Here is a 26,556-nt window from a genome sequence, read left to right on the forward strand (position 1 = left end):
ACTTGAATAATCATTCATCGTTTTTGAAAACTATAAATTGCTTTGTTGTAAGCACTTGTACAAGAAACCCTTCCAATAGTCCCGGTGATAGGAGGGCTTCTTAACAGAATAAGTACTAGAGTTTAAGAATAAATGGAAGAGTTTAAATAGCACGATGGCCTCGTCAACAATGATAAATGAAAAAATAGATGCAAATCGCCCGACTAAATCCAATGAATTTTAAATGAAAAAATAGATGCAAAATCGTATGGTTGTCCAAGTTGAATGTAGAAGATGTAGGACGATTCAAACACACTTATGCGTAAGTGCTCAATAAAGATTGAGTTTACTTAAATGCTTCCGATAAATAAGATCTTATATATATGATTAAACATTATTCAGAATCACAAGTCCCTAATGAGTTATGGGTGATTTCTGCCTGTTTCGATGTAAGGGGAGTAGACCGACTCAATATTTTGCGAATTGCCCATTTTTTGGGGACAGGATCCTCTCCGGATTCTTTTGGTGATGATTTTTAAATTGTGTCCGTTTATCGTATATCGGTTAATTTTTGTCAGGTATTGTTTGTATTTAATTTTAAATAAAAATATTTAAAATGATTTCTGACCCGCACGATGTACGATGAATGATTCATAGAATCCTCACAAAGAGGATCCGGCTAGAATCCAGATTCCATTTTTTGTGGGAGCAATCGAGGTATCCGGCAGTTGATTGCTTCCACCTTGAGTGTTGGTGTCTTCTTGTTCCATATCGACTATCGAGGACTGGATCTACCTTCAACAGTGTCCTGCCCATTCCATTCCAATCTAATCCTCCTTACTAAATAAGGCCTTATAGGACACAATCCTTTTGTCACTGTAACAAACGAACGGTAGAATTTATATAGAACAACAGAAGAATCTAGTTATTAGGCTCAAGTGAGACGAGCAACACGAAATTAATCTGAAGTGTGACAAAATCGACGGTCGAATGCAGCACCATAATTACAGCAGCGACCTCCATTTCCGAAGGCAGTAATCAAAACACAGATGATAATTCTTAATCGTCAACAAAACTTCGCTACAAGTGATGGAATACATACTTCGGCATTAGCTGTTCCACCTGACTGCCACAGCACTGCATTGGGTGGTCATGTAATTTTCGCTCTCTCTCTTCTTCTCCTTTTTCGACCCAAATGCTTCAAAATGTCAATGACTTGTCGCCAATGCTGTTACTAAAAGACCGAGCACGAGAAACGGCTGCGCACTGGCCTGGAATACACGCAGAGCAAATTTGAATATCTCATTCTTTGATGGTACAATAGCGGATAATCAAGTCGGGTTTTGAACGAACGAAAATCCTAGAGTATATCAATGTGTTACGTATATTGCAGAATTTAATGGCGGAATGTGAGCTTAAGAATCTAATGGAATTAACGGGTGGATCTGAGCCACTTAGGAGGCAATGTATAATATAAGTTGATGTACAGTAAAAAGGCTCTTGAAATAATACCTGATATTTAACATCGTACTTGACGGGGTCTTTGAGAAAGTACTTGAACTGCAGAGCACAAAATTTCGTAAGCAAAGTATAAGTCTCCGTCAAAACCGGGATAAGAAGCGTTTATGCTTTAATTAAAAAATCAGCATACGATTCTGTTTACCATTTAGCTGAATCAATAATCTTTTGAAAAGAGATCTACCTGGAAAAAGACTTGAGGACCTATCAAAGCAAGGAGAGCCAATGCATAATATGGTTTACCAGCCCCTAGCAGATAACCTGCAAACCATTCAACAGATGTCACAATGAATCGTCTTTATTTGTATAACTAACTCTAATTTAGTAATTTGTATTCCAAATATACAGGATTAGCTTTGTCGCTCGAAAACAACACAATCCAAAAGTCCGATAATCACATTAATCAGCTTCAACAATCTGCGTAATGAAGATAAACATACCAACAATTGATAACTGAGTGATGTCAATGGCACCAACGCAAATCCATTTGGCAGTTTCAGAACCAAAAGCTACAGGGAGTGACTGCAAACAGCATTGCCACAAATAATGTTACGTTACTACAACTAGGAGTGCTAAAAACATTGTAATGGAGAAGATTAAAGACCTGAAGTCCCAGTTCTCTATCTCCTTCAACACTTTTAAAGTCGTTTACAATGGCAATTCCCAACTGAAAATGTGGCAGGAAAAAAAATGCAGTCAGTTGGATTGGAGCAATTGTGTAAACACATGTTAAGATACTTATTTCAGAAACTTACCCCAGCTATGCTGTACAAGAGTGTGAGGACGATTATGTCAGGTGTGAGGGTCCCAAATAATGCCTGACCAGCCCACCTGTCAATAAGAGATTGAACTGAAATCCGTTACCCAGCACCATGGATATCGAAAACAGTTTCTAGGATTCAACCAAACTACACGAAATCATTGGTCACAGTTCTTTATTAGTTATGAAGACCTGTTGTGACAAGAGTCCTAAGAGGTACACAATTACAAGAACAAGGAGGGATGATAACCATTTAATTCAATGTATTTCTTGGGTGCAAAATACGTTTATATCAATCATAAGTACAAAACGATCCCTAAATCACGAGTTCTCAGGCCCTTATATGAAAGATGTAATTTTTGTAAATCACAAAAGAAAAATAATGCAGGGGATATCGCACCATGGCAAACTGATATAACTTGCACCAAGGGCAAAATTTCCAATCCATCCATTTTGTTTCAGCTGCAAGCAACAACTCATGAAGCATAGTCAGGGCTTAAGCAAAGTTTCTTCTGGAACATCAAACAAAGCAAAATGTTTGATTTATTGATAGTGGGGAAAACTACCTTTAAAGGTGGAGCGGAGTAAATGTATGATAGCAAGGATCCACCCAAAGCAAGGTAAAATAATATTGGGAAGTTATGTCCTGCCTGAAAGGGACAATTATTCATGATTGACATCCGAACTAAATATTTACAAGTGTAAGAAAGAGCCAGTCCATCATTTGAATACTTACCCACACATCTAATATACCAGCAAAGCTAAGGCCTCCTAAAAGCAGCACCCATATTTGAGCAATAACCTGAACGAAAACAAATTACAGGATTAAAAATACAGTCGTCCTCCATCAGTTTTTATACAAAAAAGCAAAATACAGCTAGTACCCTTACCTCATTCTCAGATATTGCCCCTGAGGGAATTGGACGATAAGGTTCGTTAATTGCATCAATCTCTCGGTCATACCAGTCATTCAGAGTCTAAAAAAAGGCATGGAGTTATGAGACGATGAAGATCTCACCAATCAAAACCAAAACCAAACTATGCATCCCAAGAAAATCATCATACCTGGGTATAACCAGTGAGAAAAGGGCCGGACATGCACATGCACATTACTGATTTAGCAACGTCCTCGAAACTCCAATGAAAATTTCCTAAAACGTGAAAAAATATCCTCAAAGGTAATTCATGGACAGGGGATAAGTAGAGAAAGTATTCATGGAAAGCAGCACATCCAACGATAACATGGCAGTATTACTGCAGGAACTTCTGAAGTAAAGTAAGCATTTGAAAATGAGAACTGGGAGGAGATGGGAAACAGGAATATTTCTGTGCATTTTAAGTTGTAGAGGACTTAAATAGCTCCATATATACAGAATTTTCAATCATGAACCAAGAAGTACAACGTAACTAGAGAGTTCGAACTATGAATGCTCAGGTATATCGGATGAGCATACCAGAAGCAGCAGCTCCGCAAACTACTCCCCATACCAGAGGAGGCCAAGTTACAGGTTTTGTCAGCTGAAGCCGAATCTTCCATGTGTTCTGCACAGTTTAACTCACGGATTCAACTCCCGTCTCAAAAGTTTTTTGTCACTATGATCCTATCAACTTATTATCCACTAAAAGCATATTAACTAAAACCCAAAACTCAGACCATCCACTTTACTAATTAGACACCATAATCGCAGTGAACAAAATGCTGTCGTGTAAGGTACCAATTATTCCAAAAACACCTACTACTTCCTTATTTCTTTTCAGGATTTACATGCTAAGCATTCATCTGCTTCTTACACACAAAAAGCATGTAAAAGTTACCAATTTACCAACACACAAAAAGAAGTTATTTCTGTTCAACAAAATAAAGCTTCAAGGATCATATGAAGAAAACCAAATTTATGCAAACACACCAACACACACAAAGGGAAGGTACTAAAACTCATATAAAGAACCAACATTGACGACATACAGTTTCCTTTGAAGCTCCTTTAATCCCCAGAAGCTGATTGAAGCTCGAACCGCCTTTCGCAGGTGCCTTGTCCGGTACTGCAGATTCAACCGCTACCAAAAAAACCAAAAAAAAAGCACAAATCTCAACTTCAAAACTCAAAATCTCTCCCTATAATCCCCTCCCACCCTCAAATTTCACAAAAACAAAAGGAAGTGATATTTAATATAACAAAAAACCTTCGTTCGTATCGGTCTCCGCAGCCCTTACAGTAAGCCTCCTTCCTGCAAATTTCAAAATTTTCGAAAAATCTCAATCAGTAAATCTCACTTGTCAATAGATTAATAAGAACAAATAAATTGAAAAGGAATTAAAAATTTGAAAAAATTGGATTGGAGGTTGGAAATGAAACTTGAGCATTGTTTTGCTGGAATTTGAATTCGCCGGCAACCAAACACGGAGCAAATAAGCGAGTGGACTCACTGGTAAACGAAACGGAAACCGGCGCAAAGGCGGACTGAGCCCGAACTCGGTTGGTGTTGAGCTTCGATAAGGTGATAGACGACACCGTATTGAGCACGGACGCCATTGGAGCTGTAAGGAGCTTACTGGCCGAGTGCGGAGGGAGATGAAGTGGAAGAGCTACTGCGCTGACTAGCCGATAACTATACTACCTGTGATAAATGTTTGACGAGGAAAAAAGAAGGGGTTGGTGTGGTAGAAATTTTTCATTGTGATGTATGTAAGTTAAGAGAAATTTTATTTTTTAAGTTATTAACTTTTTAATACATATTCTACCATTTATGTAGCGACACGTAATATACTATCTCGTGTGTCGATCGCATTGAAAAATCTCTTGTAACGTACGCTGTTTAAACTGTGAGTGATTACGTGGAGGTGTGGGATTGGTGGGTTGACGTTACTTAAGTTTTAGTACCCTTACTTTTTGGCATTTATTGGAACAGGTTGATGTAATACATCCTCGTACAGAGTCCCACTGATGCGCTCTGTCCTAGGAGTCGTATTGTCTATCTGGAGACCATGGCGATCTTTCAATTCCATCCGTTTATTGTATATTGTGCGATCAAAAATCATTGTAAACATTTTTATTTAAAATTAAATATAAACAATATCTGATAAAAACTGACCTCATAATGTACCATAAACGGATGTGATTGTAGGATCTTAATGATCCTCACAAAAAAAATCCAACAAGGTCCCTCTGTTGTGCTCAGTCGTCTCAAAGTTTATAATTATGGTGGTTTTTCCCAAAATATAAAAAGTTGAAATAAAGAGAAAAATAAATAATTTGACCAAAAAAAGGAGAAAAATAAATACTAATATTGGATTCATGGATTGAAATTATAATTATTGTTGCTAATTTATATTTTGGGTGGTCGTATTAAACATAACTAAAAGTTATAATAATAATAATAATTTTATTAAGTCCTCTTGATATCAGACCTATTCGACTAGACCCGTCATTTACATCTTCTGATTAACCATCGCCGTCTATTTGTTCATATCACCAACAAAACAGTAATGTTGTGTTAATTACATGCGCATGTCATCCCTCCTACTCCTCCATGTCTCACCGTCATCAGCGAGAGCTCACAATTCAAAACAATGATTTCAATTCAGATGGCTTAGTCACTAGTTACAAGCGCAATGCTTATAACGCCTACTCTGCTAATCTCAACGAATTCGTCAAAACAAGTCATTGTATCTTTCAATATTTCAATCTCAACTCGTTTTATCTCTCCGTCAATCAATTTTTTAGTTATTGTTGATCTCTCTCAAGCAACACAGTTTCCCGCGAATTGGATGGAAACAAAAATGTTTGTTATTACAACTGACATAAAATTAAGATGCAAAAAGATCAAGCTAACTCGGGATGGGTCGGGTCAATTGGAAAACATTGCGTTTGGATCCGAAATTGTAGAATTTGAGTGTCCAATATATATTCTGAAGAAGACGGTACAGAAAAATGGAGCTCCATGAAGACTCCATTTGATGTCCATGGATTCATTGGACGGGGCATATTACGCCAGGCTGACTGTTTTACCAGTATTTCGAATAAAGCCCAAGTTAGGCCCAAATATGGCTTGCATTTTATTCAACGCACCAAGCACGAGGGAGCATAATTAGTTAAGGAATATCATTCAAAAAGTGTGGAATCCTCAGTGAAGGAATTTTGGATTTTCTGTTAACAATGAATTTTAGAGAAATTTTCCAGTGTGCTGGAAATACGGTTGGTACACCAAGTGTCATAATATAATTTGTTGAATTTTTTTTTTCAAGTTTCTAACCAATTTTATTATTACACTTGATATATCGGATTGTATTTCTGGCACACTAAAAAATCTTTCTGAATCAAGAAAAAGGGTGAATGGATGCAGATTCCAGAATGATTACATCATACAATTAATAGTGCTATTTTAATTTTGAGGATCTTTAAATTATTATTGCATTGTCTCGGACGATCATTTTGACTCTCAAATCTTCGACCATACTATGGAGAAAAAATTTGATCAACAATTACATCTCTCCACCGTGCACTCACACGTTAGTATTACTATCATTATCTCGGACGCTCAATTGAGCTCTCAAAATATTTGATCCTTTTATGCCAAAAAATTTTATCGACGCGATTATATATTTTCACTGTGTCACTCTTTCTTCTTCTCTCCTTCTCATATTATAAATAAGAAGAAAAAAAAAAAAAAACTATGATGTTACTTTTACATATCCCGATTGTATCACCTTCGTTTCTCACATGATCTCGAATAAGCAAATAGAGTGACCCGTTGTTGGTACCTATTATCGAAGATGTGCAATAGGAATAAGGAATTGTCTTGTAATGTTGAGGCAAAATGTTTCACATTTCCCTCAATTCTAAAATGTTCCCTTAAAAAAAAAAAAAAAAAAGGATCAAAATCTGGACAAACGTCAATCTATTATTATGGTTAATGGAGTATAAACAATGTCCTCAGAGTATATATCGAAACCCTAAAGGAATAATTTGGTCCTTATGCCAAAATCCCACCCTCTCCCTCCCTCTCTCTCCATCAATCATTGTTATGGATCACATTATTTATAAGTCCTCTAGGAGGAAGACTTGATCGAGTCTAGGGATAGAGATCCTTTTTGAATTTCACTGTCTCAAGTTCAAAGACTAGACAATCCGGATCACTCAAATTCAATCAGACGGTCCCCATCAATTCATTTCGACGGCCCATCTCTCACAAACCAAGAGTTTCAGATCTCTTTACACAAACCACAGACCTAAATTTTCTAATCCTTAAGCTCATGACAGTAAGTCAGTAAGGTCCAGAGATAATCCAAATTCCCTCTCCAGCTAGCAGCATAGGAAGATGCTTCATTCCCCAAATCCACTTGGTGCAGAAAATTCTCTCTATTAATTCCCTAACATATACTTCCTTCCTTCACAATCTCCACGTTTCCTTGCTACCATTTAGGAATTTGGATTCCTACATATGCTTCAAGGGAATCCAATTCCCAATCCCATTTAGCACATAGCCTCTTGCCTAAAAGTGGAATATGATGGGAGAATTTTCCCAACTTAGAGGACAACTTTACCTCTGCGGATGCAGAGATGCTAACACTAATTGCCAACAAACCTATCTTTTGTGTCATCATACTTGTGCATGCAGGGTATCAAACAAGCATATGCAATGCTAGATCTTAACTACCTCATATACAAGCTAATTATTCAGATGAGCATATTATTTCTTCAAACTTCGTCGCTATTTCACTACTTCACGGCTTAGAGCTCCAAAATGTTAAGGAGAAGATGATTGCAAAATGGTAACTTCTCGTATATTCCGTTGAAGTACAGAGTGCCGAATTTAAATATATAATACATGTTTAAAAATTAAATCAATGATGATTCAAGTTTTGATAGAGATTGATTGAAGTACAATTACCACGAACTGATTTTTCACACTACAAACAAAAAGAAAAACACAAACTAATAATCCTTAGAGTATGATATCGAACTATTTGGCTTTCACAACTTATATATAGCTCCAAAATAGAATGACTAGGTTGATAAAAAAAAATTGGTAATTTTTTCACAGATGTCATCGAAGTGAAACGTACCTAATTTAAACAAAATATTTATACATAAGAAATTAAAATAATCATAAATTCGGTCACGTAACAAAATCTTGGCCCAATGAAGATTGACGAAGATTCGTTGCGGTGATTGAGACTTGATGGAGTTGGACTCATAAACTAGTTTTTGCACACATGAAAAAGACACATTTCAACGAAGAAACGACACGAAAATGATGTAAATCATGCGTAAACTCGTTTATTTGTTTGTTTTTTCTTTTTAAAAAATATCCAGATTTAACTTTGTCTAGGTAAAAATAAAAAAATCATGTTACCGAAAACAAAATACAAAAAATGTTCAAAAGATTGTAGCAAACAGATATATCATCACCCCAAGCTTCTTTGTATTTATATGTTTTCTGTTTTTTCTTGGCTGACTCTTTGTATTTTAGTTTTTGTTGCCATCAGCAATGTTAGCCACGTACCGACTAGGCGAAAGGGACTGAATATGATTCAAGGCTTTTAGTCAAAATGGTCATTGAAATTTTATAGAAGTGATCTTTGAAATTATCTATCGTCAATCATTTTAGTTATTTCGTGAAAAATCTATGTTACATTGAGGGTTTTTTTTATTGAATCAACCCCTCCGCTTGAACTGGTGGTTTCTTCAATTTAATGGAGATTTTCACAAAACAACCAAAATAATTGACGGTAGACAATCTCAATGACTACTTTTATTGATTTGAAATATCATGCATGGACTAAAATGAAGAGGTATACCAATTAAGAACCATTTTGGCTAATAAGCCATTATTTAAAGATCTATCTCTTTCAAGTTTCAACACCAAAAAAAAAAAGAAATTCAATAAACACTGACTCAAAAAACAACACCAAAATTTGTTTCTTAGTTATTCTCAACTCATTCACCTTTCTACACTATCTAATTATTGTTTGATTATCCATCCATTACATCTAATTAAATAAGATTTTCACCTTTTAATTAATGGTACTTTTTATAGTTAAACAACTTCAAAAGGTTTGTAGGGTTACCAATAAACAAAAACTTCAAAAGGTTTAGGCAATTTAACTTACTTGCGAAGTGGAAGACACATCGATCAATGATTCAATGTGAAAGAGAGATTACTATTTTTTCCATAACCTTAATTGATATATAATATGTTATTGTGGTGAGCTGTTAATGACATTTAAAAAACGTGAGTCTGCACTTTTCTATGTGTGCTTTCTCCTTTGTATTTTCACATGTTCGAACTGTAGAATGTTTGTTTTAGTGTGCTAGTAACATCTTAAAGTTAAGTGAAATTATAGTATCTTTGAATTTGTGGTCTTAATTAGTAATATTTGATTGCGATACGTTTGTTTACTAAATACCATACAAAGTAATTTTCGTTGCAATTCACCTACGTGTGAGTGAGCAACTCTCAAGTTCATGCGAAACTCACCGTAAATATATAGATATAAATATTAACGTCTTAGAGTCGTCTATTAACGCATGGGCGGATTATCCCTAGCGATATTATCATGCATTTGGAAGTTTCTCAGTGCATGATGGTACCAAAATTCTTATACATTCTACCTTACAAAGTGACTTGTCAACCAACCGGGGGGTCGAGTGACTCGGATTGTACCTTCCTTCAAATGATCTTGGAACAAAAAGGAAAGCAGATTATCGATTACTCTGTCATTTGTAGCACCCAATTCTACTGTGGTCCATGTTACCATGTCCTGCACCTGCACGATAAGTGATAGGATATATAGTAGTAGGGTATGTCAATGCGCATCACTCAATAAGCTATGTTTGTCTCGACAAGCCTTGATGGCATGCACTAAATCTTAGCCAAAGTAAGGTACACAATGCACTCACAATTTTTTGGTCATTGACAATAGAAACTAGCTTACTCTAGCTTTGGTACACCAAATTTAGGCTTATTGTTTGAAGTTTTAGAAATGTATTAATTGTATTTCTGATTTTCACCTACTAATAAACCCTACAAATATGTATATTATCATGTTTCACACTTAACTAACCTGACAAACGATTGAAGTAATTAGTATTTATAGGCTCGTTTGGCGAGCTGAATGGAATAGGCTATCAACCATTAAAATGGACTCAAGTCTACTACTGTTGTTAATACTAATAATGGGCATCACGGGGATCGGATTCCTATTTTGGTTACAAGTCCAAAATAGGGTGGGTTTCATTACATGTCCGTTAACATAGGTTATGAGTCCAACAAGCGTCTTCCTCTCTTCTCCTCTCTCAATGTGCACATATCAATTTGAATGATAACGTTAATAGTTAAACATTCCTTTAACCGTACACGCGTGCATAAACGAGTTGGAAACTAATCATTAACGTTATTGTGATTTGTGCTACAACGCATCTTAGTAATCATTAATTGACGTTCTTAAAATTAGGCTTGCAAATCTATTAGGTTAATACACAGTCATTTAACTAGACAATTATACATTATTATGATTAAACAAAACTGTTTACGAGTACAAATTGCTTATTGCTTAAGTGGTTAAAAGTACAAAATCAGTACATGAGAGGTTATGTGTTCGACTATCCTATTTTTCAAAGTTGTCATGTAAAAGTATGTTACCCAACAATTTGAATGTTGACAAAATATCGTATAATGTAAAATATCGTTTGTATAATAAAAATAGAAATGTTATTCTAAGTGTTTCCAATGAATATGTTGTCATAATCTTTTGATTTTGCAAGAAATAAGCACGATCGACTTCAATCATGATATGAATTTGCTTCCTGAGTACGTTTTTCCCCCTTTTTATTTTCTAATTTACTTTGATTTTAACAACATTTGAGAAGATGACTGGAAATGGTTTTAATCGCCTAATACGAGTCCTGTCAATGACTCAAACGTCCAAGACTGGATATTGTCTATGCGACACTATGCCTAAGCTTAAGTGATACTAATTTTTTAATGTAATAATAACACGTGTAGAAAGACAAAAATAATTTTATTTTTTTAATACATTGATATATTTACTTTGAAAGGTGAAAAATAAATTGGTACACAAGATTTATGGACTCCTTGTCATCTCACGTTTTTACCACAATATTAGCACGTGAATTAATGTTAAACTATGAGATGACATAGAGTCACTATTTGAGAAAATCTCCTTAGTCCTTTAGCATTTCTAACTCTTTTAGAGTGAAACTCTTTATGGACTTTCTGTCACCTTACAGTTTAACAGTCAATTCTCGTGCTAACATTATAAAATGTAATGACAAAAACATAAGATGTCATATAATCTATAAAAAATCTCACTTTTAAAACACTTCCTCAAACGTTTCTCATTTATAAATCATTCCCATTCAAATTGCTAGTTTGGGATTGTGATGTAAATATCGAATCCCATTATTAATTAAAAAAGCTTTATTTTGGGATACCAAATCTCATTTATTTATTTATTTGCCATTTGCCTTCTTCAAGCTCAAAGCTGGAAAGAAATATAACAATATTACGTTTTCTTGTTTTGTTAAATAATCATTGACTTTACAACTAATTACGTGCCCAGAAAATCCCCCCCGAAGCATATCTGGCATCTCATGGTATTCGCGGATAACGAAAGTCACTCAACAAATCCACACTGCCATGTACACGAAATGCTTCCTCAGCCCTCTGCTTTCTCTTCCAATCCAAACCCGCACTGGTTGACCCCACACCACTCTAAACTAATTAATTCAAAATTGCACATAAAAACAAAACAAGCAGTGTTCTTTTGATTGCTCAGCGATGAGAATTCGAACTCGAGATTTTAGATATATGGTCATGTAGTATAACAGTGTAATGATATTTTTCGTCAAATGTAATTGAGAGATCTTAAATTTGACGAGCGAGTTGGGTACTAAGGGGAGGGGCAAAGGCTATGGGCTAAAGACGAAATATATCCCCCAAATGGAAACTACCCATGAAACTAGCCTACTTATTATTATTGAATGAGTTTAAATTTGAAAATTTTTCTATCCACCACATATATTTTAAAATATAAACTCATCTAACGGTGATGAATAGGACGATGAACGAAGATATTCTTTTCTAGCTCAAGCTAGTTTTGTCCCATTAAAAATTAATTTTTTAGCTCAAGCTAGTTTTGTCCCATTAAAAATTAATTTTTATCATTTATTGCTAAATAAAATTTTAGCCTAAGCTAATTTGCATCCCCATTATTTTTTAAATACATCTTTAATTAAAAAAAGTTGAAGCATTGAAACGTACAAATAATTAAGGCCAAATAATAATTATTAAAATTTAATCTGCAAAAGCGGCGAAAGAAAGCAGCAAGCACTCAACATTTTCCTGTAATTTTAAAAAATGAATTTTCTAATATAACTATCACCGCCGATAAGAGGAAAAAAAAAAAAGAAAAGAAGAGGGAATATGTCCTCCTCTCCTCTCGGCTTCCCTATAAATACTGACGCAAGTCTCGCTTGTCCCGAGTACAAACAGAGTGCACTTTCTCTGTTCTCTCTCTCTCTCTCCCCCCTGCTCAGCTCTCAGTAGGGTTTTGTTTTCTCTCTCTAGAACTCACACAATCCAATCGGACCGACATTTTCTCTCTCCTGATTCCCTTTCCTCAGCAGCGGAAGCGGAGCGAGTGGCCGAGAGAAATGGAGTCGTCAGCGACACATTTGGCCATGGCGGCTCTGGTTGGAGCTTCGTTGGTTGCCGTGTCGGCCTACTACATGCACCGCAAAACCCTAACTCAGCTATTGGAGTTCGCCAAGACGGTGGAGAGGGAGAGGGAGAGGGAGGGGGACTCCGACGGCGGCTGTGACTCGCCGCAGCGCATGAAGAAGCGTAGAGGCCACGCGCGGCGCAAGGGCAGCGGCTATTACCGGCGGAACTCGGCGTCTTTGCCGGACGTGACGGCAATTTCCGGAGGGATTGGCGGCGATGATCATAGGCGCAACGGCTGCCTTCCCGTCGACGGTATTCCGGAGGGGTTGCCGAGGCTGCACACTCTCCCGGAAGGTATGGCTCAGCTGAACTTGTCACTACAGTAATCAATTTCGCTTTAATTTCTTTCAATTTGATGCGTATAGCAGTACGTCGTGGCTTTAAGGACTGGCTTCATCACTTAGACTTGTGATATGGTTTTCATTAGATTATCAATGCCTTAAGTACTCCTTCTAAATTACTATGTATTGGTATTTTGTAACATAATTTTGTACTAATTGAAATGCTAATAGGTATTGGCATAAATGGTGTATCTTTATGTTGAGAAGCATAGGAAGGACACTCATTTACTTTCATTTCTTTAGCCTAACCAATGAACAATACTTTGTGTTTTTTCGGTCTGAGAACTTAGTTGTTGGAAGCCACCGCCGGATTAGGTATGTTGTGGCTACTGTGATTCATGAAGTTACTTGATTGTCCCATGAAGAAAGAAACAAAGAAAAGAAATTGATAGAATTCTGTGTGAGCAAATCTTTAACTGTCGAATAACAACAAGGAAAGATACTTACTTTGCACGACACAGATCGTATACGACAATTTTAATATATACGAAACAGACCGGATGAGACAAATTTTCTATACACGACACAAATGCGATGAGACAAATTTTTCAAGCATATGTTATCCATGTGCAAACTGGCAAATGGATTTTAAATTTCCCCTTAACACTTAAGTGGCACTATAGGCTGGGTCATGGTGGCAAAGAACTTACAATGAGATTAATGCAAGTAACGTGGAGATATTTTCTTTCATAATGTAAACTTGTTTATGCTTGAAATTGTTATCAGGATGGGAACTAATAGAAATGTTTAAATGCCTAGTGTTTCATGAGTTTCCAATTTAACCTCTGATTTGATTTCTTGCCTTCGAGTAAGATATTAAGGTTACTTTCTGTCATCCTCAAATTGTTGATATGAACAAACCAATGAGATAGGTGCCATTTTTCTGTGCTGTTTAAGTACAGAGTTCTTCTTTTTCAGGGAAATCTACTGAGCGTGCGAATTCAGTTAAGAGAACCGGCAGTCTTATCCAACAAATTTCTCCCAAGTCTCCAGTTGCAAGTGCAAGTGCCTTTGAAAGCGTAGAAGGATCAGATGATGAGGATAACATGACTGACAATTCTAAACTTGGCACTGTGGTGAGTTTATTCAGCTTCTGTGCATTGTCTGTCAGAGGCGGTGCAAACAACCATAATATTACTTGCACTAAAGTTAAAGTGACATGCTCTTGTTGGACTTTAGTTGTGGCCACACATTATTATCACACAATCCAGCTAAAGTTTATTTATCAGGCGAACTATTTATGTTGATTTCTGTTATTCATGAAACTTCCATACGGATCTCTGGACTACTTTGACATCACTTACAGGGGCCAGATGGTAAGATCATATATGAAAATTTACCGAACCATGTTAATGCCAACGGAGAGCAAATACCTATAGCTGCTACAAGTATGATTAGGTCCCATAGTGTATCTGGTGATCTGCATGGTGTCCAGCCTGATCCAATTGCAGCTGATATCCTAAGGAAAGAGCCAGAACAAGAGACTTTTGCACGACTTAAAATTACTCCAACGGGTATGAATTCTCTCTTTGCTAGATATACACGTTTTTGGTTGATTTGTTTATTTATTTCATGCATATATTTACAAATATGTGTACCTGTGAAGCGTTTTGGATAGACCTGCTGACTGCTGTATATGATTGAACATGACTTTTTGCTGAGTAGTCATATATATATATATATATATATTAATACATTAGTTCTATTAAATTTTCAATATCATTGTGAAGAAATATTCATGGTTGTACAATGTTTGTGGTCAAAATCTGAACATTGTTCCTTTCAACTTCCCTGTTTACCATATTTGTGCTTCCTATTTGTTGGTTTTAATGATTCAATGATGGTGTTTTTGAAGTAGTTTTAAGAAGCTGATTGTAAATTGTAATATTGAAACTGGGGAATCAGGATGTCATCTTCATGGTTCTATCTTTATCTATAATTTTTCAGAAGTGCCATCTAGCGATGAAGCAGAGGTATACGAGGTTCTTCAAGAATGCCTCAAATTGCGAAAAAGATATTTATTCAGTGAGACAGTTGCCCCGTGGGAGAAAGAAATTATAACAGACCCAAGTACCCCAAAACCCAACCCAGCACCATTTTTATATACTACTGAGGGGAAATCTGATGTGAGTTTGTACTTGTTAATTTAGTCTATAAGCTATAACTCAGGAAACCTGTGTTCTTCTGTTGTCCAATTAACATTCTCCTTTATTTGGCAGCATTATTTCGAAATGCAAGACGGGGTCATTCATGTGTATCCAAATAAAGATTGTAAGTGGCTGTTTTTGTGCATAGTGTTTGTTTGTCATATCTGAGGGACTTTTATTTGTTTGTGTTCTTTTTGATGATTTTCATATGTAGAGATCTTGATGCACATTTACCCTCCCTCCTCTTTTGCAGCAAAAGAAGAACTTTTTCCTGTTGCTGATGCAACAACCTTTTTCACTGACCTACATCACATACTCCGAGTTATAGCAGCAGGGAATATCAGAACTTTATGCCATCATCGGCTGAATCTTCTGGAACAAGTAAAAAGACCTGTTGATAATTTTTTAATCATTAAGATGCCTTCCAATGCTTTTTTCTACGCGGCAGTAGTAATAGTTGTTTGACAATGTTCTTTTTTGTCAATCATTCAGAAATTCAATCTTCACTTAATGCTTAATGCGGATAGGGAGTTTCTGGCTCAGAAAAGTGCTCCTCATCGTGACTTTTATAATGTCAGAAAAGTAGATACACATGTTCATCACTCAGCATGCATGAACCAGAAACATCTGTTGAGGTTTATAAAATCAAAGTTGAGGAAGGAGCCTGATGAGGTAATTTGAAATCATTATGCAGATATGTTGTCCAGCAGTTATCTCATTTTTCTTCCATTTATTTCTATCAACTGTGGATAATCATTCCAAACTATCAAGTTTGTAAGGTGCTATGCATATAGTCACTCAACTGTTGGTTGCAATAAGATTTATTGTAATTTTGGTTATGGTTATTGCATGATTTTCACTAATACCTCAAGTTCTGTGCTTCTTATCAGGTTGTAATATTTAGAGATGGAACCTATTTGACCTTGAAAGAGGTTTTTGAGAGTTTGGATTTGACTGGGTATTCGTTTGCCTCTTTTAATTAATAAAAAAGATACATTTCTTATCTTATTATCAATCCTTGTTCAGGTATTTGTAATGTATATTTTAAGATGCCGGATGTGATATCTTTTCACATTTGTTTCAACAGATACGACCTGAATGTTGACCTTTTGGATGTTCATGCTGACAAGAGCACATTTCATCGTTTCGATAAGTTTAATCTTAAGTACAATCCTTGTGGTCAAAGTAGGCTCCGGGAGATTTTCCTTAAGCAGGATAATCTTATTCAAGGTATAGTTTTTTGTTTTCTCAACTATTATAAGGTTACTGGGTTATAGTGAAGAATTAGATATCTTAAACCATGAGCTTGAGAAGTCGTTTCTATCCACTTCAAATCAATTTTGTTGAAGCTTAGTTTTTTGTCTTTGATCAATATATAAACTGTGGGATTTGATAATCTCTTCTTGAATAGGACGTTTCCTTGCTGAGCTGACAAAGCAAGTGTTTTCTGATCTTGCTGCCAGTAAATATCAGGTGCTTCCTTGCTCTTCTGTTTGCGGATGGGTTTTTATGCATGTTCTAGTTTCTATCTTCTCTTCTTAGTCGCTTCTTTTGCAAGTATGCTTGTTAAGATGAGATTAGTTCTCCATATTGTGGTCGAGTTTTTAATTGTGTGATTTCTTGATTTATCTAAATTCATTTAACCATAGGGATATGTGGATAAGATTTAGGTTTCTGAGTTATCCTTCCCTTGCCATGTCTGACTATGGAACCAAAGGCCACTTGTTTGTCTTTGTTATCTTTCTGTATGTTTGGATAGATCAGCCTCGCCTGATGCTCCTATTTTTTTCTGCAGATGGCTGAGTACAGGGTATCGATATATGGTAGGAAGCAGAGTGAGTGGGACCAAATGGCCAGTTGGATAGTGAACAATGAATTGTACAGTGAGAATGTTGTTTGGTTGATTCAGGTAAATGAAAAAATTGTACTTCTCTGTAACATTTGTAATAATCTTGGGATTGTATTGTACTGTTCCACTTAAGTACTTTTTTCAGATAAAATTTGTGAATGCTACTCATACGTTTAGTGCTTGTATGTTTCTTCTTCTTTCAGCTGCCCCGGCTGTACAATATATACAAGGAAATGGGAATAGTAACATCATTTCAGAACATTCTTGACAATATCTTTATTCCACTGTTTGAGGTTACTGTAGATCCAGATTCCCATCCACAGTTGCACGTTTTCCTGAAACAGGTTTGCCATCTTGTCAAAATCTACAATCTTTTCCCTGAAACATCTCTTTCTCTCTCTCGTGTGTGTGTTTCATGTTTCGAAGCATTTATCTATTTCCAAAATAAATGCTTGAGTTAAAAATGTTTGAAATTCCAGGTTGTGGGGTTAGATTTGGTGGATGATGAAACCAAGCCTGAAAGACGCCCCACGAAACACATGCCAACACCAGCACAATGGACCAATGTATTCAATCCTGCATTTTCATACTACGTGTACTACTGTTATGCTAATCTCTACGCATTAAACAAGGTACATATTCTGCAGACAGAATTTTATACCGTACTATGTATTCTATTACCTACATTCTATTCCCCATACAAGTTGGATGAACAACTTTGACTAGGGCAGCATTCTTGGGAATCCTCCTTTTCTTCTTCCAAAGTTGTCCGTCTCGTTCGTTTTGGTTGCAACCCCAGGGCTTAGATTTCACGAATTTTGGTTCATAACTTTACATGGCTTGGTTTGCATATTTGCTCACATATTTCGATGTTTATTTACGATGTTTATTGGTTGCTTATCTCGTTTTGTAGTCTTCCAAATTGTGATACTTCATATATGTTTGTCATAAATTGCCATCAAGTGCTGAGCTGTTGGAATTTTGTTTTCAGCTTCGTGAATCTAAGGGCATGACGACAATCAAATTCCGTCCACATTCTGGGGAGGTATTTATTAAAAGATTTATTTTCTATTTGATCACAAGTATTTCATAATGTGAAACTCATTTATTCAATATTTTTCAGGCTGGTGACATTGACCACCTTGCTGCAACATTTCTTACCGCAAATAATATTGCACATGGAATCAATTTGAGAAAATCTCCTGTACTTCAATATCTGTATTACTTAGCCCAGGTAAGGAAGAGAAAATATTCTTATTTTATATAAGCGACGTATCATTTGCAATTTTTGATTGGCTGCCATGTGCTGTTTGTCTCATCAGATTGGTCTGGCTATGTCACCCCTGAGCAACAATTCGTTGTTTTTGGACTACCATCGGAACCCTTTTCCTATGTTTTTCTTACGGGGTCTTAATGTTTCTCTTTCCACCGATGATCCTCTCCAAATCCACTTAACAAAAGAACCTTTGGTGGAAGAATATAGTATAGCTGCTTCTGTGAGCGCTCTCTCTCTACTCTCTACTCCTCACTTAAGCTAAAGGTATATAAAGGCCCAAATATTTAGAAGTTCTTCCTTTGCAGGTATGGAAATTGAGCTCATGTGATCTATGTGAAATTGCACGTAATTCAGTCTACCAATCAGGTTTTTCACATGCACTGAAGGTAAGTTACTGCGTTACTGACATACATGATTTGTAGTTCTCACATATTGCAATTGGTTTTCTTTAGTATGTGAACCACATTTATTTGGTTTGTGATAAGTTTTTATGTTTATGATTTCTCTGCAATGGCATATAATATGTCCGATTAGTTCCTCTAGAGTTGAACTTGAGTCATCTAATTTTGTGGTGCAGTCGCACTGGATTGGTAGAGAGTACTACAAGAGAGGACCAGGTGGAAATGATATCCACAAAACAAATGTGCCTCATATCCGGGTGCAATTTCGTGATACGGTGTGGAACTTTCTCTGAGATTTCTTCCAGTCATAGTTTGTTCTATGCTTCATCTCTCTCTCTCTCTCTCTCTCACACACACACACACACACACACACACACTGGAAAATACCGAGGGAACTAAGAAATTTACCAATCACTGTGCTTGCAGATCTGGAGAGAAGAGATGCAACAGGTTTATCTCGGCAAGGCCAATATCCCAAGCGAAGTTGACAGGTGAATCCCAAAGGCATATGCAACTTCAAGCCCTTCTTGAAGAGTAATATGATACAGGAGGTAGGACTGGATAGCGATTCTTGTTCGAATAATAGGTATTTTGGTAGAAAATCTTACCAAAACATATTTTTTCAGGTGAGGAAGTTGCACGTATGCCCTGTACCTCTGAAATTACGATAATCATGGAAACTGAGATTACGGGCACCGGAGAAGCCATATGCAAACACAAGGAAAACTTTGGTTCCAAAAATGAGGTGGATATGTATATGCTCGATCAAAAATACAAACGAGAAAACGCCACTAGGCCTTAAGTCAAATAAGAAGTGGTTTTTGTACCCAAGTGAAGTAGGTTAAGTTAATAATTAGCCTCAAAGTAACCTTAATAGCGTAATGTCGCAGTTAGTTTTATGTAAAACTATGTAAGATGTCACCATATAAAGACCTATCTACAGCAAGAGGAAGGAAACTCGCTTTGTTTTGAGTTTTCGCTCGTTTTTCACTGTACTGCATGAAATGCTTAGTAATGTTTGCCTTGTGCTCTTGCAACCTAACGGTACAACGCAAGATGCATACATGCAGCATTCAACACCATGAACAACCAAGTCTGAATGGCTTCATGGTTGAGAAATCGAAGACGAAAAACGGACCCGAGGTTGTTTCGTGAACAGCAGAGTCGAATTCGTTGGTAACCCAATTGCAGCGGGAACATCTTTCATAAAACTGAATACTCAACCAGTTTGGTGGCCAACGAGCAGCTTAACCAACCAAACTAACATTTCATTAGTTAGGAACTGACCAATAAAAGCAATACAAGTGTACATATAAAATGATGCCACTTGGCAGAATCCTACCCCAGCAGGCCTGGATGGGCAAAGACCCTCTTTCTGTATAGTAAAATTGTAAACCAACCAGACATGTAAAATTTGAAATTCAAACAAATTTACTCAGTACATTCTCTCAACTTAGATAATGGCAACTACCAAAACAAGGAAAACGAGGATCGAGCTATCGCCTCATAACGTAAATTTGAAAAGTAACCATAGAAAATTATTCAATTGGGGTGAAGGGAAAACTATTTTGCTATTTTTTGTACTGCTTTATCTCTTTCGTTATACCTTCAGCAAGTGAGTCAACATCGTTGTTCTTTCCGAAAAATTTCACAAATTCCATCTTGGGGCTCATCAAGTACCTGCACAAAATAATCATTGATTTCAATATTGGAATGACACAAACAACTATTTTTCGACTTCCACTCAAGAAAGTAGAACATAATGATTGAATACATACATGACTATGGAATGGTCCACAAGATAATCTGAGTCTTCTTCTGTTGTCTTCATATAGTACACACGATATGCACGAGCAACACTCCGTATCTCATCCGGGTTACCAGTTAAGCCAATCAGCTTTGGATGAAACTCTGAGACAGTTGAGAAAACATATCAGATAAGAAGAACTTACACTATGTGATGAATGGTCATTCTTAGTATATCTATGGTGCACACTTAAATCTTGAGAAGTACCTTTCACATATTCACGGACTTGCCCAACGGTATCCCTCTCAGGATCAACAGATATGAACAGGGGCACTATCTCAATCCCTGCATCTTTCTCTGCACACACGCAACAGACCATAAAAAATCTCAGCATCACATGATTGAGATACAGAGGATCAAAGCTAAAGGTCATGCCTATTGAAATTCTATGATCTGCACTATCTGCGAGACAAGAGAAAAAAAAGGTTGACCCTCGTAAAAACGTAAGACTTACTTAATTTATCAACCGCAGCAGCTAGCTTTACTAGCTCATCTGGGCAGATATCAGGGCAGTGAGTGAAACCAAAGTACATCAATGTCCAATTCCCCAAAAAATCTTTTTCAGTTACTCGCTTCCCATCATGGTTGATAAGATTGAATGGACCCCCAATGGCAGCTTTTCCCACAGATGGTCCTTGCTTTACTTCCTTGGATGCCTTGAATATTTCTGCAGCAAAATATTGTCAATTAATAGAAACAAAACTTATATTACAGGGAAGTAAAAATGAGAAAAATCAGATATCGAGCCTACGAGAAGAAGCGAGAAGCAATGAATTGATACATAATAATGACATTTTACTCTACTTTGAATGCAAACTGGATATAAACATTCGAAATGAAGAAGAATACAATGAGATATACTCAATAAAAAAGGCAACAGGTGACATGGACGCGCTTAATCATGTATTGCGTGCCTAATAGCCGTATGAGTACTTATCACTGACTTAAATCAACATTAAGCACCTTATAAACCTGCAACTTGATGATGGGTATCCGTTATGCATCAAATACAACACGGGCAAGATCAAAGAGCACCGCTAACAAAGTTGCAGACCCACGAATTGAAGTCCAACATACAAAACTCACACACAATCCAACTCACCATAGTAGTCTACCTTCAATATGTTGTCTCTTTTCCTTGTCGTAATAGAGTATAATTCCGGCTCCAGTCGCCACCAGCAGCAGAAAACTCAACCACGAAACAGGCTGCAAAATCGCCCACAAAATCAAACGAAATTACAATCACATTTCCACCTCCAAACATCTAAGAAAAATCGTTATACGGCATCGTATAGATTACCCCTCCACGAATAGATTTTCCGGCATTACTACTCTCATGTGATTCCCCAGACTTGTTCCCTTCACCAGAGTCACCAGATTTACCAGAATTACCAGAATTTGCACTTTCCGAGGTTTTGGGTTCAGGGTTTCCTTGATTTTCCGCCGTAGTAATGGGTGTCGTTGAAAAAAGAGATCTTTGATAAATCGCCAACGACTGCAATTCAAGCAGATACCAGAAAAAACATATTAAATAAGAACAAAAAACAGAAAATGAAGTAAGCTAGAGGTGTTTGGATGCAGAGAAACAAAACGAGAACAAAGAATGCGAAAGCTCGAATATTTGCTTGATTTTTCTCTAGAGGCAGACTGAGTATTAGCAGAAAAGAGTTGAAGGAGACGAACCTGTCCGAGGAGTGGAAGATGCCGATTTTGGAGAGAGTCGGCGAGCGGTGGCGGTGGATTCGGCAACCCGGATCGGATCACTGAGCGGTTGACATGGCGGAGATGGTTAACGGTCCTGGAAATGATGGACGCCATGGATGGTGGAGTGGAGAGAAAGCTAAACCCTTTTCGGTTTTCTGGCGAAGAAAGCCAAAACCCCTTCTCGGTTTTCTTATCAGATTTGCAATGGCGTTTGGAGGTTTATATCTGTAACAGTGAGAATGGCCCAAAACCAAAATATTTTGATGGGTTTTATGTTTTTTGTAGAGGAGTTAGTACCCGTTTGGGACTAGCTTGTTTAGTAACAAAGTGCTTATTAGAACATGCTGAAGTAATTGTGCTTTTTAAGGTTTTCGTCACACTTTACATGGTCCGTCTGAAAGTTTGACTCTTAAAAAAACCTCATGCTCAAGGGCTCTTTTGGTAACACTCCTAATAGAAGCACGTTGAAAGTTTTAGCAAAAAGGCCCTAAAAAGTACTTAAAATGCTCATTAAAATAAACACATGACTATTTTTTTAAAATCCGGATCCTCTTTGTGAGGATTTCGAAAATTTGTGAATCGTGTTCGTTTATCGTATATTATGTAGTCAATTTTTGTCAAATACTGTTTGTATTTAATTGTAAATAAAAATATTTAAAATAATTTCTAATCGCATAATGTACGATGAACGGACATAATTTACAAATTCCCAAAATCTTCCCAAAATCTTCACCAAAAGAATACTAAGAGAATCCTGTGGGTTTTTTTTTTTTTTTCAACCGAGCACTGTGAACACTTTTTGCCAAATATGGTCGAAAGCACCTTTACTAATATGAATGCACCTTAACTGTTTTAAAAGGCATTTCCACGTAGGCCCTTAGGCACTCCCCATTAGATCGAAAAAAAGTAAATATGACACCAATAAATTGAACTAACACTTGTGTAACAATAGTTTATAAATATAAAACTTAGGCTACCTGATTCTTATACATAAACATAGCTATCACACTCACTCAAACAACAATGAAAGGTCTTAGAAGGGCTTTCTAAAGCCCTTGGCATATGCTCTAATATTTAAAGAGACGGGAAATTGTACCATTTCTAACCACACTGATACTATCCCAACAATTGCCAAGTACATATTTTTATCACAAAATACCTCACCTATTGCTAGGTGTAGAGATTTATCGCAAAATGTGTCGGTGTTACTAGAAGTAAAACCATTCTCATATACTGTATTTTGTTTTCTCAATGCACTGGGACTTATATTCAACATGTGGTTGGCAGAAAGCGTTTGTCATCCCATAAAAAGCATTCAAATGCAAATCTTAAAAACTCAAAATTTGACTCCACTCTTAAAGGCAGTGGAGAAAGAAAGGAATATGATTCCATATGTACACACATGTTTGCAAAACCAGGCCAACGACCGCTCAGGTATCACCCTTCATCGACCATCTTTGAAAGACTGCAGCCAGGAAAAACAAAAGCAGATGCCATCAGACGCTAAATAACATATGTTTTCAACGATTCGGAGTGAACAATTATTTCAAGGAAAAGAAACTCACATCTTCCATGTTCTTCGAGAAATCCTTCATCTGCTCAGCAAGCTGTTCCTTCTTCTTTGCAGCTGCATAACCAAAACCAATTTATAACACCCTCAGCATGATATACTCAAAGGTGCAGTACGCCAAACAAAATCGTTTTAAGTACAAAGTAAACGTTACCAATATTTTGAATATCTTCAATCCTCTTCGATGTTTTCACAGCAAACCTTTGGAATGCACGGCTGAAAAACCAGAAAACTTCCAAGTTAGGTATAAATAATCGTCACAGGTAAAAACTACAGTCTGTGACTATTCTAAACAACATGCAAACAATTTTTGTATGTAAGGACATGGAAGGTAGCAATGATCCCAATGACAGATAGTCATCTCTCCTAGTAATTTAAATGAAGAAGCTCTTGTGTAAAAAAGTTAAGTCATGAATTAAGGACCAAATAACTGGTCCACCATAGAGGGCAATAGAAATGGAGAAAACTAGAACATCCAGAGAGAGATTGAAAAACACGTAACGTAGGACCCGATTTTACTCATCCCAATAATGCAGAACATAATTTTCAAGAACATAGAATAAAAAGATCTCAGCTCTTTGGTTTGTTAATTTCAAAGTCATCTCTAAAATCATTACAGGCCCACGCAGAGTCATCATTAGGCATAACACGATAAACGTGGGCGAAGCAGGAATACATTCATGGTTGAGCTAATTAACTACGGTCTATGTATGAACATTTCTCTTACAAAGTGACATACGTACATGCATAACATGAGTATAATTCATCAGACAAAACTACAGTCATTGGAATTTGGCATCGGAAGATCAAGACAATTTCGCTTCAAAGGAGCAATTTATTGAGGAAGCAAATCATCTCGAAGGCCAAAAAAAAAGAAGCTTTATTTAACGACTTGCGAAATCATTTAGAAAAAAACTTCAGGGTCCAATCAATTCAAACCAATATGTGTCACCAGGCGTAAATAGCATCTCCACATCAATGTGCATAATGCATCAAACCATAAACTAAAACACCAAGAAGAGAGCGTTAAAACAGTAGAATCCTTCCCTACAACAACACCAAGAAATATGGCAAAATATTCTCAACCCTACAAAGCTGCAGTGAACTAAATGTTAAACTGCAGGCGAAACAAATCGAAGGCTTTGTGAGCTTATTTCGCTTCTGGGAGCATACCAATCAGAAATCTATCAGTTCCGACAGCTTATTGAGAAGCTTCACCCACTACCTCAATAGTCACCAGCACGCGAAAATAAAACCGATAACACAAAACAAAAGTTCCCACCCCCAAAAACAAAAGATTCCCACCCCACAACGCACATAACATATCAGAGAAATTGAAATATAACAATAAGAACCGTTCTTTGGCGGCGAAAATTTCCTCAAAGCATCCAAAGCCGTAGCACCATAAAATGTTGGCGCCACAGCTGATTAACAAAATCGAAGCTTTGAGCTAATTTTGCTTCAAGGGAACGAGCCAATCGGGAACGGAGATGTCCGTGTGGCCAGAGAATGAAGCTTTCAACAAATAAACAATCCAACAATCAAAGCTAATCATATAGGATCAAAGGGATCGAGAAATCACCTGTTGGCGAGGCTATCGACCAGAAGCTCATTGACGAGGTACGACACGACTCTGTTCATGAAGTTCCCACCGCCCGCCATGGCCGTATGCTCAAGTCACCTGATTAAATAAAGAGCAAATTCGCACTCGATTCAGAAAAAAGAGGCGCGAGAGATTTGACTAAACCCTAAAGCCCTAATGTGATTGGAGACTGAGAAAACCCTAATTTTTTGGGAAGTTTAACCTGAACAGCGTTGGCGATCAGACGCTTCGCGCAGCTTCTCGATCTCCCAGAGAGAAGAATCTTCTATTATACGGACCTTAGGCCCACTGGGCTAATTCATACGGACCTTTTAGAGATGAGTTGTACTTTGAGTTAACTATAAACAGTAGTAGATTAAAAAGGAAGATCTTAAATTTTAATCCGACCATTCTCAATTCATTTCCTTCTCGCTTATTTAGAAATAAGTAAACATGTCATAGTTGTATTAATTAAGCAACTTTTCGAGTTTAAATACGGTTGAACTTAAATTCATTTTTAAGGCAAATTTTGTGACAAAGCAAGTGTTTTGTGAGCAAAAAAATACATGTATGTTATACTAGAGTATCGCAATAGGTCAGTAATACAAGTCAATCACATACTATTGTGTGTAGTCAAACTCATCTTGTACATACGATGCCTGACATGGTGGTCATGTTACTTCACATGACTAAAACTTAAGAAATTGTACTTGTACGTGAGTTGTTTGGAAGCTTCAACCAATACGTGAAAGATCGTGTGTATAACAAATAATAAATATTTACGGGCTCGTTTAGATGTATTTTTAAAATAACTGAAAACATTTTTTTATAAAATTGATTTTGGATTCCAAAAAACTTTAAAATGATTTTTTA

At 36.7% G+C, this 26,556-nt stretch overlaps 4 protein-coding genes across 4 annotated transcripts; 1 reads left to right on the top strand and 3 right to left on the bottom strand.

Annotated features, from left to right (window-relative positions):
* Positions 1 to 856: 856 nt before the first annotated feature.
* On the bottom strand, positions 857 to 4,892 carry LOC103940196 (chlorophyll synthase, chloroplastic). The gene is made up of 15 exons (XM_009350277.3): positions 4,686 to 4,892; positions 4,442 to 4,486; positions 4,224 to 4,315; positions 3,712 to 3,799; positions 3,323 to 3,408; positions 3,148 to 3,234; positions 2,994 to 3,059; positions 2,824 to 2,907; positions 2,658 to 2,719; positions 2,253 to 2,328; positions 2,102 to 2,164; positions 1,938 to 2,019; positions 1,682 to 1,758; positions 1,492 to 1,539; positions 857 to 1,250 (listed from the first exon to the last, which is right to left on the bottom strand). The coding sequence occupies exons 1-15, from the start codon at positions 4,789 to 4,791 to the stop codon at positions 1,188 to 1,190; spliced, it is 1,125 nt and encodes a 374-aa protein (XP_009348552.1). The 5' UTR covers positions 4,792 to 4,892; the 3' UTR covers positions 857 to 1,187.
* An 8,024-nt stretch (positions 4,893 to 12,916) lies between these two features.
* LOC103940197 (AMP deaminase-like) lies at positions 12,917 to 19,989 on the top strand. Its single transcript, XM_009350280.3, has 20 exons — positions 12,917 to 13,300; positions 14,266 to 14,423; positions 14,654 to 14,861; positions 15,295 to 15,473; positions 15,567 to 15,618; positions 15,748 to 15,875; positions 15,987 to 16,166; positions 16,385 to 16,452; positions 16,582 to 16,724; positions 16,906 to 16,967; positions 17,290 to 17,403; positions 17,547 to 17,687; positions 17,823 to 17,975; positions 18,335 to 18,388; positions 18,467 to 18,577; positions 18,666 to 18,839; positions 18,925 to 19,005; positions 19,197 to 19,295; positions 19,447 to 19,571; positions 19,647 to 19,989. Exons 1-19 carry the CDS (start codon positions 12,937 to 12,939, stop codon positions 19,513 to 19,515), a joined length of 2,538 nt encoding a protein of 845 aa, XP_009348555.2. The 5' UTR covers positions 12,917 to 12,936; the 3' UTR covers positions 19,516 to 19,571; positions 19,647 to 19,989.
* A 437-nt stretch (positions 19,990 to 20,426) lies between these two features.
* Positions 20,427 to 22,845, bottom strand: LOC103930529 (protein SCO1 homolog 1, mitochondrial). Its single transcript, XM_009339876.3, has 7 exons — positions 22,511 to 22,845; positions 22,128 to 22,322; positions 21,943 to 22,033; positions 21,282 to 21,494; positions 21,035 to 21,124; positions 20,799 to 20,931; positions 20,427 to 20,700 (listed from the first exon to the last, which is right to left on the bottom strand). The coding sequence occupies exons 1-7, from the start codon at positions 22,643 to 22,645 to the stop codon at positions 20,592 to 20,594; spliced, it is 966 nt and encodes a 321-aa protein (XP_009338151.2). The 5' UTR covers positions 22,646 to 22,845; the 3' UTR covers positions 20,427 to 20,591.
* Positions 22,846 to 23,714: 869 nt separating this feature from the next.
* On the bottom strand, positions 23,715 to 26,059 carry LOC103940200. Its single transcript, XM_009350283.3, has 5 exons — positions 25,907 to 26,059; positions 25,684 to 25,782; positions 24,256 to 24,317; positions 24,097 to 24,158; positions 23,715 to 23,996 (listed from the first exon to the last, which is right to left on the bottom strand). Exons 2-5 carry the CDS (start codon positions 25,761 to 25,763, stop codon positions 23,976 to 23,978), a joined length of 225 nt encoding a protein of 74 aa, XP_009348558.1. The 5' UTR covers positions 25,764 to 25,782; positions 25,907 to 26,059; the 3' UTR covers positions 23,715 to 23,975.
* Between the last annotated feature and the right edge of the window lie 497 nt (positions 26,060 to 26,556).

This window comes from the organism of the source record quoted next, unplaced genomic scaffold, assembly GCF_019419815.1.
Source record: "Pyrus x bretschneideri cultivar Hongxiangsu unplaced genomic scaffold, Pyrus_bretschneideri_v1 Contig2, whole genome shotgun sequence".
Classification (NCBI taxonomy): domain Eukaryota; kingdom Viridiplantae; phylum Streptophyta; class Magnoliopsida; order Rosales; family Rosaceae; genus Pyrus; species Pyrus x bretschneideri.